Below are 14,497 nucleotides of genomic sequence, written 5' to 3' on the forward strand. Positions count from 1 at the left end.
TGTGAGTACGCCGCAGAAAACAGAGCAAAAGTTGGGGAGCCCCAGGCTTGTGCGCGGGGGTGAGCAGACACAGGCCGTGCTTCCTAATCCCAGAGCAGCCTGGGGTTGAATATTTACCCCAAGAGCCCGCACTCGAGGTCTGTGATTCTGGGTGGCATGGACGTTAGGCCTAACCGACCGAAGCCCCCTGACCTCGACTTCTGCTCTGCTCTGCACGGGGACCCAGGGCCACCGGCCCCATCCGAGGTGGGTCTCGGAGGAACCCCCCAGGGCAGCCCGGAGAGCGACGGATGGGCTGGTCAGTGCAGAGCATCTGAGAGCCGGCCGGGGCTCAGGCCAAGCAGACTGGGGTGTGGCTGCCCCAGGTGGCACCTGCCCCTCCTGTCACTCAGAGGCGCAACCGCTGCTACCTGCTGGACGTGCGAGCCTGGGGAGGATGTAGAGTGTGTGGAGAACGGGGGTGGGGGGACTGGGCAGGGGTCTGGGGAGGGGACGGGGAGGGGAGGGAGGGGCAGAGACGCGCCCGGCAGAGGCAGCATGACTGTGGCGGGCAGGGCACAGAGCTGGTCCATCTCACCCTCGTCCCCGCGTCACTGGTGGAAGATACTGCGCCTGGCACCGTGCCTGCCTCACTGACAGGGACCGGGTCCACTCGAAGAGGAGGACACCCCACTTCCCAGCCGCGTCCAGGACGGAGGACTAAATGCAGCCCTAGGGGTCAGCTTCGTCCTCCCTGGGCTTGCACGTCCAGCGGGTCGCACCGCGGTCACGCCTCTGAGTGAGTGACAGGAGGGCAGGCGTCACCTGGAGCAGCCGGGTGATGGCTCTCATGCCCAGGTCTGAGATGCCTGGTATTGTCCAGCTGGTCCCGGGGACCCATTTCACCCGCAGGAAACCGCAGCCCTGCGGCTGCCGCTGCCACGTCCGCACCAGAAAAGCAGACGCTTGCCCTGTAAGGTCCTGACAGCAAGAGCGGGGAACACATTCTCCTGACGGGCGGGATGTGCCAGGCCCCAGGGAGGTGAAGTGCTGAGGATAAAGTCGGGCCAGGAGCCTTTCTCCCACTAGCAGCTTAAATCGAGCTTTCGAAGGTGAAAAACACTGTCCTTTCCTAAAGCGGAGTCAGTCTGCTGTGCGGCCTGTGGGAAACACCGGGGGCTCCATGCTCCCCCCCCCGAAACTGCCACGAACCCAGGGGGTTTACTTCTTTATTCCTAGGCACGCGCACCTTAGGTGTGTACCCCTCACCCTACGATGAAACGTGCCCTTACGCGCCGTATGGAACCCCCAAGTTCAGGGAGGGCTGGTCCAGGACGGGGCAGGGGGAGGAAGGAGCCTTCATGAGATGGATGGGAGCTGCCACCCCTGTGGCAGATCCACACGGCCCGCGTCGGGCCGCCAGCTGGCCGAGGGACAAGGGAGCCATTCACCATCCACGTGCCCGGATGGTCCCCTTTCCAGCGGGTGGATGTACCAGCAGCCGGCACAAGACGGAGATGTGTCGGGGCAAAGGCTACCATCGCACAGGCCCAGGGCCCAGAACCGGAATTTCCATCCCTGCCCCCGAGAGAGCCCGTTCCCTCGTGAGCAGGCAGGCATAGAACATGACTGAATGTGTAAGCCTGAAGAAAAGTGGTTTAGAAGCACAGGATATGGTCAACCAAACGCGAAAGCCAAACGGTAGCACGGATGCGAGTCAAAAGAATTTTTAAAGAAATTGTAATTTCACTTTTTAAACTTAACTGTACATACTAGGCTACACAAAAACAACCACAGGAGAACCGTCAGTGGCCCTTTTGGATCCTACAGCCAACTCCTGTCACCAGGGTCTGGCTGGGCACGCTGGGCTAAATACTACAGGACGGGTCACTTTAGACCAGTGCCTAAGGACCCCAGCCATTTCACTACCAATTCACGCTCCACGATGAACACCCACTTGTACATTTTCCAAGTTAGACTCTCAACTGCTTTGCTCCGTGAAAAAAGCCAAAACTATAAAATCAATGGAGGTTCCCTGCAAACAGCCACCCTAGGATGGCTGGCTTCCAGGAGACCCCCAGCCCGAAAACTCACCAAGAGCTGCCCTCCAGGTGGCTTCCCAGCCGTGAGAACCACGGGAGACAATCTGGACGCTCACAGAATCCGTGAGTTTGGAAGCAGAGAACGAAGTTAAGAGTTGAGAGAGAGGGACGGCAGGCTGCAGGGGCTGATCGGGGAGCGGCTTGTGGACAAAGTGATGTGAGCAGGTGCCCGCCCGTGCAGAGAGCAGCGGTGGCTGCAGGGCGCGGGGCTCAGGGCAGGAGGCGCCTGGTTGGCCTTCCAGCAGCCCCAGAGGCTCTGCAGTCAGCACCACAGCACCCGTCCTGAACAAACCCCCCTGCACCCCACACTGGCCCCGGCGACAGACACGAGCGTGTAATAGGCAAGAGGAACGTTCGAGACATATGGACGAGATCTGAAACTGAGTGCGGGCCATGTGGGGAAGCGCAGTTGGAAACACGGAGAGAAGATTTTACTTAATTCTCAGCATCTGTAGTCTACGTTTTCTCTATTCTAAAACTGAAGGCTCCCACTTGAGTAACTTTGAGTCAAGAAAGGCTGGTATCGATGTTCTTTAGAAAAACGATCATTTTAATAAGAAGCAACCCAGGTGCCAGTCGCTGGGAAAGAAACTGGGAAATGCTTTACATGGTGTCCTTGTCCTTCCTCAGGGCTCGAGGGGCCCGGGGGCCGACGCGTCTGGCTTCAAGACCCCATGTCACTGCACACCTGCTTCTCCTCTATCTCCCAAGCGTAGACCCCTCCTCCTTCCCCATCCCCTCTCCTGGCTCTTCTCCCCTTAGCATTCTTTTGAACAATCTGTCTCTATTTTCTAATTATCCTCCCACTAATCCGTTGTGAGTTGTTTTACGTTTCTTGTTCTAAATACTTGGACACTTACGATATATGCAAACAAACCCAAGTGTATTTTGGGCGCCAGCACCACAATCGCTGTAGACGTTTCCATAGTCTGTGGGCATTACATTCGGCGGGCCATTTGTACCGCGAACGATCTCGCAGGACAGAATTCTAAAGAGTTCTAAGTTATGCGACATAATACCTAATTCGGGTTCGTACAACGGTAGATTATACAACAGAGACCGAAAAGGTCAACCTCAAGTGTTAAATGCAGCTCTGAAAACCCAGAGTCCCTGCTTTAATACGGGGAAGAGGTGATAGGTTGGAGAAGCTGGACCTTTAAAATCAAATTGAGGTCTGTCAATCTTCTTCGCATGTTACATACAAACTTTTCATGGGGCGTGGTCTGGCTCTGCACTTTAAGTGAGAAAAATGTACTTTGTACTTTTTGTACTGATTCCTTAGAAGGTGACTGAGTTTAGGAAGTATGTTTAAGTGACATGTAAAAAGACTAACGGTAATTTTCTTATTCTTTATGGACATTCAACCTAGGAAACCAAGCTACTTCTAAGACAAATGCACTGTAAAGAATCAGCTTCTCCTCTTCGGTTTTATACAGAGCATCCTGACCACTAAGGAACCGGGAGGCATGGACCAAACTCACTCGGCAAAGGTCCTTTCCAGCACGTGTCGCGATCAGGCTTCCGCGAACGGGTAGACGTTGCAGGACTGACTGCCTGGTGACAGTGGTTTTGATGGGAAGAAGTCACCTTTGCAACCTGATTTTGATTCTACGTGTGTAGAGATACTTAGCAAACAGATGCAAACGCCAACAGTGATTATTTCTGGGTGATAAGATCACAGGTGATTTTTGTTTTTTTTCTATTTTCCAATTTTCTTTTTTTTAATAAGTATGCCAGTCTTCAATGAACAGTTTTATAAAAGACAGGCATTTCAGAGAGGATAATTCTGAGGACTACCTGAGTGCAGAAACCCGTGTCACACAAAGAGCCTGTGAACGGCAAAGACGGCTGAAATCTCACGCGCGCAGACCCCCCGGAACATGCCTGCTGCCGACACAACTACTGCCGAAATAAGAATCGATCTGGGGAAAAGCAGGTGAGTTCATGGGACACTCGGCCTCCGAATCATTTTAATTAAAGGCTCCTGCTCCCCTCAGTGTGACGGAACCAGGCGGTTATTGATAAGTGAACCCCCAGGGCCGGGAGGAAACGATGCTTACGAAGTTTAGCTGGTCCCCTCGAGTCCCAGGGGCTGCAGCAAGGGTGGGAGAAAACCAACCCAGCCGTGCAGGCGGGACCAGGGAGCGACTGCATGCACCAATACTGATGCCAAGCAGGCGGCATTCCCCTCACCCACCCCCCAGGGCTCCCCGCAATCTGAATCCCCAACCCCCGAGGCTGACCAACAACAGCAGAGCTTGAGGAGTCGGGCAGACCTGCTCTGAATTTCAACCCATCACTTACTGTGTGTTCTTGGGCACACACATCCCTTAACCTCCGAGTCTCATTTTTTTCACGTGAAATATAAGGATGTTAGTATATTCCTCTGAGGGTTACTGGGAAGATTAAACAAAAAGCTGTACAGGTAGGTAGCACCAGAGAGGCACACAGAAATCGTTATCACTGCCTACACACTGGAAAACGCACACGACATCCGTTCCGGGTCTCGGGTTGAATTCTGCTGCTGCATTAAGCTTTCCTTTTGGCTTCGGGCGTGACATGGGTGTCGGGAGCGCGGGGATGGTGGTTGTGGAGCCCGCGGGTCCCAGGCACCGGCTGTCACGGGGCCTCCCTCCCGGGGGAGGGCTTGGAGGCAGCTGTAGAAAGTAGACGGAGGCCCCCGAGACCACGGCGGAGTGGAAGCTTGGTGGAGGAACCTCGCGAAATGCCTCCAACGCCAGGGCTCCCCTGCAGGCCGTGTGTGACAGCAAAATCTGAATTTTGTCTCCTGAAGTTGAGACTCACGCCTGAAGCGTGAAACATTCCCACCGAAGGGCCCGCCATCAACTCCAGCGCGTCTCGTCACCACGGCCCAGGTTCTCTTCCTACTTCCCTAACCCTCTGGTCTTTCCGCCGGTTGTTCATTCAGGCTGCAGACCCTTGAGTCACCTGTGACTAACCTGCTGCTTCACACCCGGTTGGCACAGAGTTCTGGGCCTTCCCTCGAAGCCCAGGGCTGGTGACATCCCCCCGGGCCACCCTGAGATCTCGTCCCCAGCCTCCTGCTGACACACTGGCACCGCCGCTCCCACCCCGAGGACCAGAATCAAGATGCCTGCCAAACACCCCGACGGCCACCACCCCGTCCACCACAGGACAACCGCTGGGGCTCTCCTTTGCAAAAGCATCAGGCCTAATGATGGGGGCCTCCCCAGTGTGGGTCACCCAGGGCCCTCAGTGCCGCCGGCTCACTCACTGTCCTCCCACGCGGCCCCTGCTCCCAGCCTCTGCCTCTCCCTCCACCGAAGACCAGCCCCGAGCATCCTTCACGTGAAGGAGTTCAGCCTCGACCATCTGATGAGACGAGTGGTCCCTCATCCCGCCCCGCAGGCACCGCAGCTGAGGCTCCGCGGCTTCCACGGCCCCAAATCGCTCAACTGGCGCGTGGGCGTGTGCCGGGCCTGGATCTGAAAAGACCCCAGCCTCACCCTCCTACGTACGCTGCTTCCGCAAGGGTAAGAGAGGCCCGAGTGGCCTCATCCAGCCGTTTCTGGTGGGCCAGGAGGGGCAGCGCCACTGTCCTAATGGCCCCCGCGCATCCGGGCCACTGTCACTCTTCCAGTTACATCACAGGCTGCAGAGAGTCAGGGGCTGAACTCTACCCACCAGGTGAAAGAACGTCCAGCCGGCCTCCCCCGTCTGATCCACACACACCCTGTGACACGGAGCCGATCCCGACACCACGTCTGCATCCCTGCTTCAAAGCCTTTGGTAATTGTTCCCGAAGGTCACTCAGCGGGGAACCAGGTGGCTTAGAAGCATTTCCAAGGGACAGAGCGAGGGAGGGACGACTCCAGCTAAGCCTGTGACAACCAGCGACTACAGCATCCGTCACCCGTGGCTCATCTGGACAGAGCCTGCCCCGCTTCAGCCCTACTGAGAACGCTTCTGATCACAGCAAAGACCCACAGTCCCGCAGTGCCGGAAAGAAAATCCCCCCACGGCCTCCCCATCACGGAGGCTGGGGCCCATCTCTCGCCCCATCTCTGTTGTAACAAAAATGCCTACATTGAACTGGCCCAGAGCAGCCTGGGCCGCTCCGGCAGGAAGCGGGGTTCCCTCACCTGCCTGCCAGTGATACGGAGGGCACCTGCTGGATGATTACGGAAAGTTCGGAACCAAGTCCTGGGGAACCATTCTGAGGAAGAAGCGGCTGGCACGTTCATACCCGGCGGCAACCTCGTGTGTTAGGTCCAATCTCAGCAGGTCCTCGGCGATCCTCTGATCTCTGAAAGACTGATGACGATTGTAAGGCCCTGCGGCACCGCAGATGCCCGGAGAGAACAGGAAGCCCGAGGTACAACCTCTCCCCTGCTATGATCCAGCGTCACGGCCTGGGGTAGTCCCTAAGCCACTCTACGTCTGCCCGTTTGTTCGATGTACAGATAAGTTGTAAGAAGAGCACAAAGACGTTATTTTCCCTGAACTCTCTGAGAATAGGCTGCCAGCGCCCTGTCCCATCACCTCAACACGGTGTCATCTCCACACACAAGGGCATCCTCGACACAAAACCGGGAAGTTAACACCGATACGCGATCACTGTCATACTCAGACCCCACTCTGGTTTTGCTAGTAAGGCCCTGGCTTTCATCTCTAAAACAGGGAACCCAGCATCACTAGGATTCCCTCTAACATCCTAGCTGCTTATCTCTGTGACGTAGCCCTGTCAAACGCCCACCCAGTAAGCCCTGACAGTCAACTTGGTGAAAAAAAACCCAGTTCACGCTAAAGGCATGTGACCCATCTCTGCCACAGGCCTTCTCTTGGGGAAGACGCTCAGTCAGCCGTACATGGACATGCCTCGAGGAGCCCTGGGAACTTCACCCCCAGGAACCGCCCCTCCCCGGCCAAAAGCATCAACCCAGACCGCGCAAGGGCTCCTGCAGTTAGTGAGCACTGGTCCCCCCACCGTGGCCACTCTCTGCTCCCAGGGCTGGCTTGGAGTCGCAGAGGTGGGCACCGCTCCGGAGCTCATCACTGGCAGGTGACTACCTGGCCTCAGGCAGGGGCACACTGGGGCCAAGGCTAAAGCGGCAGCCCCGGGGGCGGCTCACTTCCGGTTCCACATGCCGCAGGAGGGTGGATGTGCGTGCCTTGGAACAAGCCCTCCACGGGCGGATGCTAACAGATTATAAACGGCACCGTAGCTTCCTGGGTAGCCCAAGTCAGCACCTGGGCCTCAGGCAACCATCGCGAAGACAGTTAACCTTCAGGGCTTCGGCGGGTTCCAGCTGCCGTTGTCAAGTGGTGACAGAAACCGCTCTTCAGTAAAATCCCTCCCCGGGAGCAGCTTCCCCATCTTGCAAGACTTAGCACAACACTTTCCAACACCTAACCTGCATGGTTTGATGAGTTGGGTCGTGGAAAACACCAAGGCCAGGCCGGAGCCCAGGAAGGCAGCGAGCCTTTCAGAACATCGCCTGGGCTCTGCCAGCAGGAACGGTTCTGAGGACGGCTCCTTATTGTCCGTGGAAAAGCTCTCTTTGACTAATCGTGATCATAAGCTGAACGTGAGAGGAGACCTAGTGTATCAACGTGCTACCCGTCTACAAACACGAGGTCATATTGTTTTATTTAATTATAAATTATTAAGGGAAAAGGAAGAGCGTTAGTCCTTTCCTAACGGAGAGAACTTTTTGGGAAAGGTACCGCTTTCTGGAGGTTACTGTAACAAACTATTACATGAGATTAAATTAAATTGGCGACCGACCTCAGCACAGCACAGGGATACAGAAAGGCAGGAGAGAGTTCTGCCAAGTCACGGTCCCCGGCAGTTAGAGATGCCAACACACAAGGAGAACACAGGGACTCTGACGGGGAGTCCAGTGCTATTGTGTTTCAAACCAGGTGCCTGCCAGGGAAATCTTAACCGTGGCTTTAGAAACCGGGTGGATTTCCATGGCAGTAGAATTACAAATGCGGATGATGTCACGAGTCGCTATTAGAAGGTCCACATGTGTGGTGGTGTCTTTGACATTGTTTTCACTCCTTCTAATACACAGTAGAGAGAACTTCCGCTGGGTGCGTAATCAGTCTATGATCACACTATAATTCCAACAGCACACCCGTCACGGTAATTTACACAGGAAGCCACGGATGCTTTAGCTCCAGTCTTCTCTGTAACGGAGACCAGTGGGCGGCAGGAGAGGCTACGGAAAGTTTTCCCACCTTCCTTCTCGACGCTGGTGCCTTGTCAGGTCTGACGATGGAGAAATAGTAAGTCACACCGCCACGGTGGTTCTTGTCTGGGTACCTCCCTTCTCTGTGACCCCGTTCAAGGGGGGCAATGGAAAACTCATGCCGAGACAACAAGGTCTCTCTTTGTCCAACAAAAGCAAGGCTCTGGGTGACCACGACAAACACATGGAAGCAAAAAAGACAGACAATGAATGGGGGTATTTCTCCTCGGCAATGGGCATACTGACCTCCAACAGTCTCTAGACTACAAATACTAACTACCACGGATAGATACGGATGTTCAGAACATAGCTTTGTTGGTGTTTTTACATTAAATAACGCTAGGTACAAACGTTTCCAAGGCAGTAATGTGCCTGACGGGGGAGGAGGCCTGGAAAAGGGTGGTCGGTCCACAGAAGAGCAGCAGGTCTCCCCAGCACGGCTCTCGAGGGCCAAGGAGAGCCGAGGGGAGAGGGTTAAAGAGAAGCCAACTTTGATTCTATTTCAGGAAGAGCTTTCTAACAATCTGTGTTCTCCCAAAATGGAACTTGGCTGGCTCTGTGGAAGGAGACGTGTGCCCGCAGAGCTGGGGGGCCATCTGTTGGGGCGGGGGAGCCAGCCTGGCACCCACACGAGGACAGGCTGGCTGAGCCAGGCCCCCCGAGTTCTGAGAGGAGCCCTGGGGACTGACTGCCACTCGTGAAAAACCGAACCCCAGCGCCACATGTGCTGCAGAGCTCAGCTGTCTTCTCGTTCTAAAAACTGAAGGGAGGGATGACGAGCTGTTCCAGGGAATTGTAGGTAAGTCAGAGGGCTTTTGCTTCGCCTTATTTCACTCCCCAGCATTCCGTTCCATTTCTGGGTGTTTCATTCTTTACTAGAATCTTGAGAATGTAGTTTTGAAAAAGGATAAGAAGACAAAACAAGTCAACAATGTTGAGCATCTCCAAAAAAAGGTACTTTAGTGGGTGAGAAGCTGAAATTGGAAAAAATAAATAAAATTAAGCGCAGGGCACTCCTAAAGTATTTACCTACTCACGCTTCCCGCATTTCTTAGCCACAGTTAATAGAGAGTTATAAGCACAGGACAACAACGTTTCTTTCAAGTGACTTGCTTGGAAAAAACAATAAAGAGGGTCACTTTTGTGAAAAAGAATCAGATTGCTCATGAAAAACGGAGTTTCTCCATCATGCAGAATCTACGGTAGCTGGTGTGATTCTCACGCAGGCCAGTGTCTCATTTCTCTCTCCAAGTCGTGAAAATAACCTAACCCACAACACAAAATTACTACCCAATGAATGAAGGCTTTACTTGTTTTTTTTTGTTTGTTTGTATTTTGTTTTTTGGCGGTACGCGGGCCTCTCACCGCTGTGGCCTCTCCCGTTGCGGAGCACAGGCTCCGGACGCGCAGGCTCAGCGGCCATGGCTCACGGGCCCAGCCGCTCCGCAGTATGTGGGATCTTCCCAGACCGGGGCACGAACCCGCGTCCCCTGCTTCGGCAGGCGGACTCTCAACCACTGCGCCACCAGGGAAGCCCTTTACTTGGTTTTGAAGAGTCAGTGGACCCTTCAAGACTTCAGAAAATGAAAGGTGAATATTTTGCAACACTCATCACATTCAGAGTTTAATTTTCTTTTCAGGTTTCCTGCCTGTTCCCCTCCCTCAAGTGAAACTAATTCTCTTGTTAGAAATAAAAAGGAAAGCCTCCAGGAAATGATAACATTGACCTGTTTCAAGAGCAAACTCTTCCGTGATAACCAGCGGTCCCGGGGGCCACCCACATGGTGCTCACAGAAGGAGGCACTGCTGACCTTCAGGAAGTCACCCTCTCGCATCCTCCGCAGGACGTCCACGCAAAGGCGAGATCGGACACCATCAACTTCAGGGGACTCAGGCTCTTTCCCACGTCCGGACACCAGGGAAGGGAACAGGCACGTGGGAAGAAAGCTGGGCGCCCAGCAGGCCCCCTGCGGGTCACTCTGGCGGCCTCGCATCACACCGCCGCTCGAGTCCCCACCTTAGCTGCCACCGTCCAGGACTGCGCCGTGAAACGCCACCAGTTTAACAGAGGGAAAAAATTCCCCGGGTGCAAAGTACTTTTTTGCCATCTCCTCCTCTATGTGCAAACACCACACACACACAGGATTTCGAGAGAGAAAAAGATTTGATGGGATGACCTGGGCGGACCTGGGGACATGCCCAGAGGTGGTCATTCCATTTCAGGACCCTCCAGAAAGTTGATGCCAGGAGACAGAGACACGCAGGGGGGTCTGAAACACACAGAAAGGCCAGCTCACATAAACCTCCAAACTCGAGAACCTCTAGGAAATGACCAGCCGGATATTTCTGCACTGGATCTCTCAATGTCCAGAGATTTTTTAAAAAGACAAGTAGAAAGATGTCAATATTTAAAACATACCCTTTTTTTTTTCCTCAAATGCAAATGAAAGAGATGACCTCCACCCCGAGTCCCGCTGAGAAAGCACCAGGGCCCCGCCCTCCAGGCCGGGCCGGGGTCCTGCCGCGCCCGCCACTCACCGAGCGTGTCCTTGAGGTTCTTCACGAGGGAGCCCTTCTTCAGGCTGTTCTTCCTCTCCACGTAGTTGGACGGCACGTAGCCTGTCCTGTTGGCCGCGTTGCGCACCCGCCACCAGGTCTTGGAGTCGTCCAGCAGCCACAGGCGCTCGTTCTTCTTGATGTCCAGCTCCTGGTCCTGCTGCGCCGTGTAGTCCCACTTGGCTATGACGATGACCTCCTCTGTCATCTTTCATGGAGTCCTTCTGCCAGCAAAACATTTGGAGAGGCTCGTTAGACACCCGGCCGAGGGCCACGGCTGCTGCATCCACTCGGAAAACGACACCCGGACAGCTTTTATTACGGCTCGGCAACCAGCTGTCTCCAGGGTCTCAAATACTCAACCTTAAGATGACCTCCTTTCAACAAGCTTTAGGACGCTGTTTAGAAACGGTGACCTTATAAAGCGAACCTTAATGTCGCACATGGGGAATTCTGCTTCTCTGCTAGAAACAAACAACAACAACAGAAAACTTTCCAAAAAATTCTAAATAACCGTATCACAATTAAACGTGTTCACTAGAGTAAGGAACACCAGATCCTTATAGCTGATATCTTTACATCCATTTTCTCAGGATAAGCTGACTTTTATGACCATATTTAATGACCATGACGCACCCAAACCGCAATGTGGTGTCCTGGATTGGATCCTAGAACATGAAAATTAGTGAAATCCAAGTGAAGCTAGTCAATTGTCTACCACTAAGCAACGTTAATCTCTCACTTCTGACAAACATCCCTGGTCAGGTAAGACGTTAGCACTAAGGGAAACTGGGTGCGGGGTGTCAGGAATGCTTTGCACTATCTTTGCAGCTTCTTCATAAATATAAAATTATTCCTGGAACTTGAAACACAGATGTTTAGAGCAGCTTCATTCATAATTGCCAAAATTTGGAAGCCACCAAGATGCCCTTCAGTTGGTGATGGACAAATAAACTGTGGTCCGTCCAGATAAGGGGATATCACTCGGTGACAGAACTGGGCTTCCCTGGTGGCGCAGTGGGTAAGAACCCGCCTGCCGATGCAGGGGACACGGGTTTGAGCCCTGGTCTGGGAAGGTCCCACATTCCGCGGAGCAACTAAGCCCGTGCGCCACAGCTACTGAGCCTGTGCCCTAGAGCCCACGAGCCACAACTACTGAGCCCGCGTGCCACAGCTACTGAAGCCTGCGCGCCTAGAGCCTGTGCTCCGCAACAAGAGAAGCCACTGCAATGAGAAGCCTGTGCACTGCAAGAGAGTAGCCCCCGCTCGCCGCAACTGGAGAAAGCCCGTGCGCAGCGACAAAGACCCAATGCAGCCTAAAATTTAAAAAAAATTAAAAAGAAAACAACAAATGAGCTGTGAAGCCATGAAAAGACATGAAGGAACTTCAAATGCACACGACTAAGTGGAAGAAGCCCGTCTGAAAAGGGTGAGACTGTATGATTCTCACAAAGACTCTCCTTGACCAAACTTTCGTCAGGCTCCTCTGAATCCTCTTCCCAGACTAGACCTTGACTATTGTATTTCTGTGTCTGTACTTCCATGTCCATTGCCCAATTTTAGCAAGAATCCTGCTGAGTTGGTTCAGCCAGAATCCTCCACCCTCACCCAGGTGATGTCTGACCGTCCTGGCCTGTTTTCAGGAAGGACCCTGTTAGGTCAGTGCAGCCAGAATCCCCCCTCACCTCTGATGTTTCCTCTTAGTAGTTTTCCATCCATCTACTCCCCACCCAGCTCCTGGGCTATAGATCCCCACTCTTCCTTCTTGTATGCGGGGTTGAGCCCAATGTCTCTCCCCTATGGCAAAAATCCCTCGGAGTCCTCCCCTGAGTAAAGTCTGCTTAACCGTTCTTTAACAAGTGTCAGTTTTTCTTTAATAATTCCAAGAATATAACATTCTGGAAATGGGAAAACTTCAGAGACATTACAAAGATCAGTAGTGGCCAAGGGCACAGGGGAAAGAGGGATGATGAGGTGCAGCACAGGGACTTTTAGGGCAGTGAGACAATTCTGCATAATACTATAGTAGTGGACACGTGTCATGACACATTTGTCCAGACCCATAAAACATTCAATACCGAGAGTGAACCGTGATACAAAATTACTCCAAAATTAAAAGTTTATTAAAACAAACAAAAAAATACAGTACATTGCATACCTAGTTAAGTCAATCCTGGAAGTAATAAATAGCAAAGGTATACCTGAATGGCTGTAATGAATATAGTTATGAGCTATTTCGTAACCTCTCGGGTAGAAGATGGGCATTTTTGCAGCAGAAAAACTCAACATTCAGTCCTTTAAGTGACTAGAAGTTTACTCAAAACTAGGAAGAGATGAATAATGGAAAGACTATTGACTCAGATCCCCTTCTTTTCTGACAGAGAGGAGTTCTCATTATTTATAGGGATGGCTTCAGGAAGACAGAGGGGACCTAGCGCACTGACTCCACAAAAGCATGAATTCATTTTAAAATAACATGACCCTTGCTGCTAGATGCTAAAGACACTTATAAATAATGCATGTTCTCCTCTTTCATGAATTAACTTCCAAATTTAGAGCTAACAAACCTTTGGGGAAGGAGGAGATGTGTCATAAACCTTAGGCATAATGTACACAATATCTGAGAAGGGTGTTTACACAAATCTCATTTCCAAATTGTAGACAATATTGTTATCTGCGTTCAGAAAATCTCAAGTCCATGCCGTATCTCCCTATATACTGAACTCACTGTCAGGTTAGATTTCTGAAGGTCATGAAGGTCGTTTCTCTTTTTTCAATAATAATGCGAGGGGCCAGAGCAGTAATAGGAATGGGCTTCAGAGAATATTTTATTTGAATACCGGGTTTGTCTTAATTACAGTTTCAAAAAGAGATTTGAACAAGAACAGCCCATCACTTAAGACCAGTCAAAACAATTTATAAATTTTCTGCACGACTTAACTACATGAAAAGCAGGTAGGTAAGGCACTGGCTGGGCCTGGTACGTCTCAGTGCACATCGAACAGCACGTGGGAGGGAACCTAGAAAATGCTGTGCCCAGCTTCACCCCCATGGGACCCTCGAGGAGCGGGGCCCGAGCATGCACAGTGTGTCACAGGCCCCAGGTCACTCTGACAGCCCCCCTCACAGGTGCTCTTCCTGGGTCCGGGGCGTGAACTCAGCGCACTGCTCCGTCTGGGGGAGGGCACTGGAGTACGTGGGGGCACTCAGTCACTCTGCAAACACCCGCCTTTCAGGGAAGTGTGAGCTTTTGGGAGATAGAGGATCAGAGATTCAGTGCCTTGCTGAACAACAGAGCCACGGCTTGAGCGCAGGGCTGTGCTCCTGTGCTCACTTCTGGGGTGAGCTGGGGAGGGGGTGAGAACTAGTGTGGAGTCTTGGACAGGCTTAATCCACCCAGGAAATCTATGACTCTGGGACAGAAGAAAAATAAATTTCCAAGCACCTAAAAACTGAGCAGCTGTTCCTTGGACATAACAAAGGGCTTTAAACCTGTTGTAATTGACTTATGAAAGCTTCCCATCATATAAAGGCTTCAGGAGTCACACCAAATCAACCACCACCCCACCCCAGGGATCACAGCCCCCCACCAACCACCACCCCACCCCAGGGATCAAAGCC

The 14,497-nt window shown here is 52.7% G+C and overlaps 1 protein-coding gene across 5 annotated transcripts in view; it reads right to left on the minus strand.

Moving 5' to 3' along the window:
• Positions 1 to 14,497, minus strand: part of NCK2 (NCK adaptor protein 2) — a 137,642-nt gene that overhangs the window by 26,298 nt on the left and 96,847 nt on the right. For 3 of the 5 annotated variants that reach the window (XM_027128690.1, XM_027128691.1, XM_027128692.1), the window contains one exon: positions 10,859 to 11,100. In XM_027128690.1, coding sequence (XP_026984491.1) covers positions 10,859 to 11,084 — 226 coding nt within the window. In that variant the 5' untranslated portion in view covers positions 11,085 to 11,100. The remainder of the gene's footprint in view (positions 1 to 10,858; positions 11,101 to 14,497) is intronic. The other 2 variants (XM_027128693.1, XM_027128695.1) reach the window with 1 other exon arrangement.

This window comes from Aethalodelphis obliquidens, unplaced genomic scaffold (genome assembly GCF_003676395.1).
Source record: "Aethalodelphis obliquidens isolate GAN/ISIS:26980383/991018 unplaced genomic scaffold, ASM367639v1 scaffold35, whole genome shotgun sequence".
In the NCBI taxonomy this organism is placed as follows: domain Eukaryota; kingdom Metazoa; phylum Chordata; class Mammalia; order Artiodactyla; family Delphinidae; genus Aethalodelphis; species Aethalodelphis obliquidens.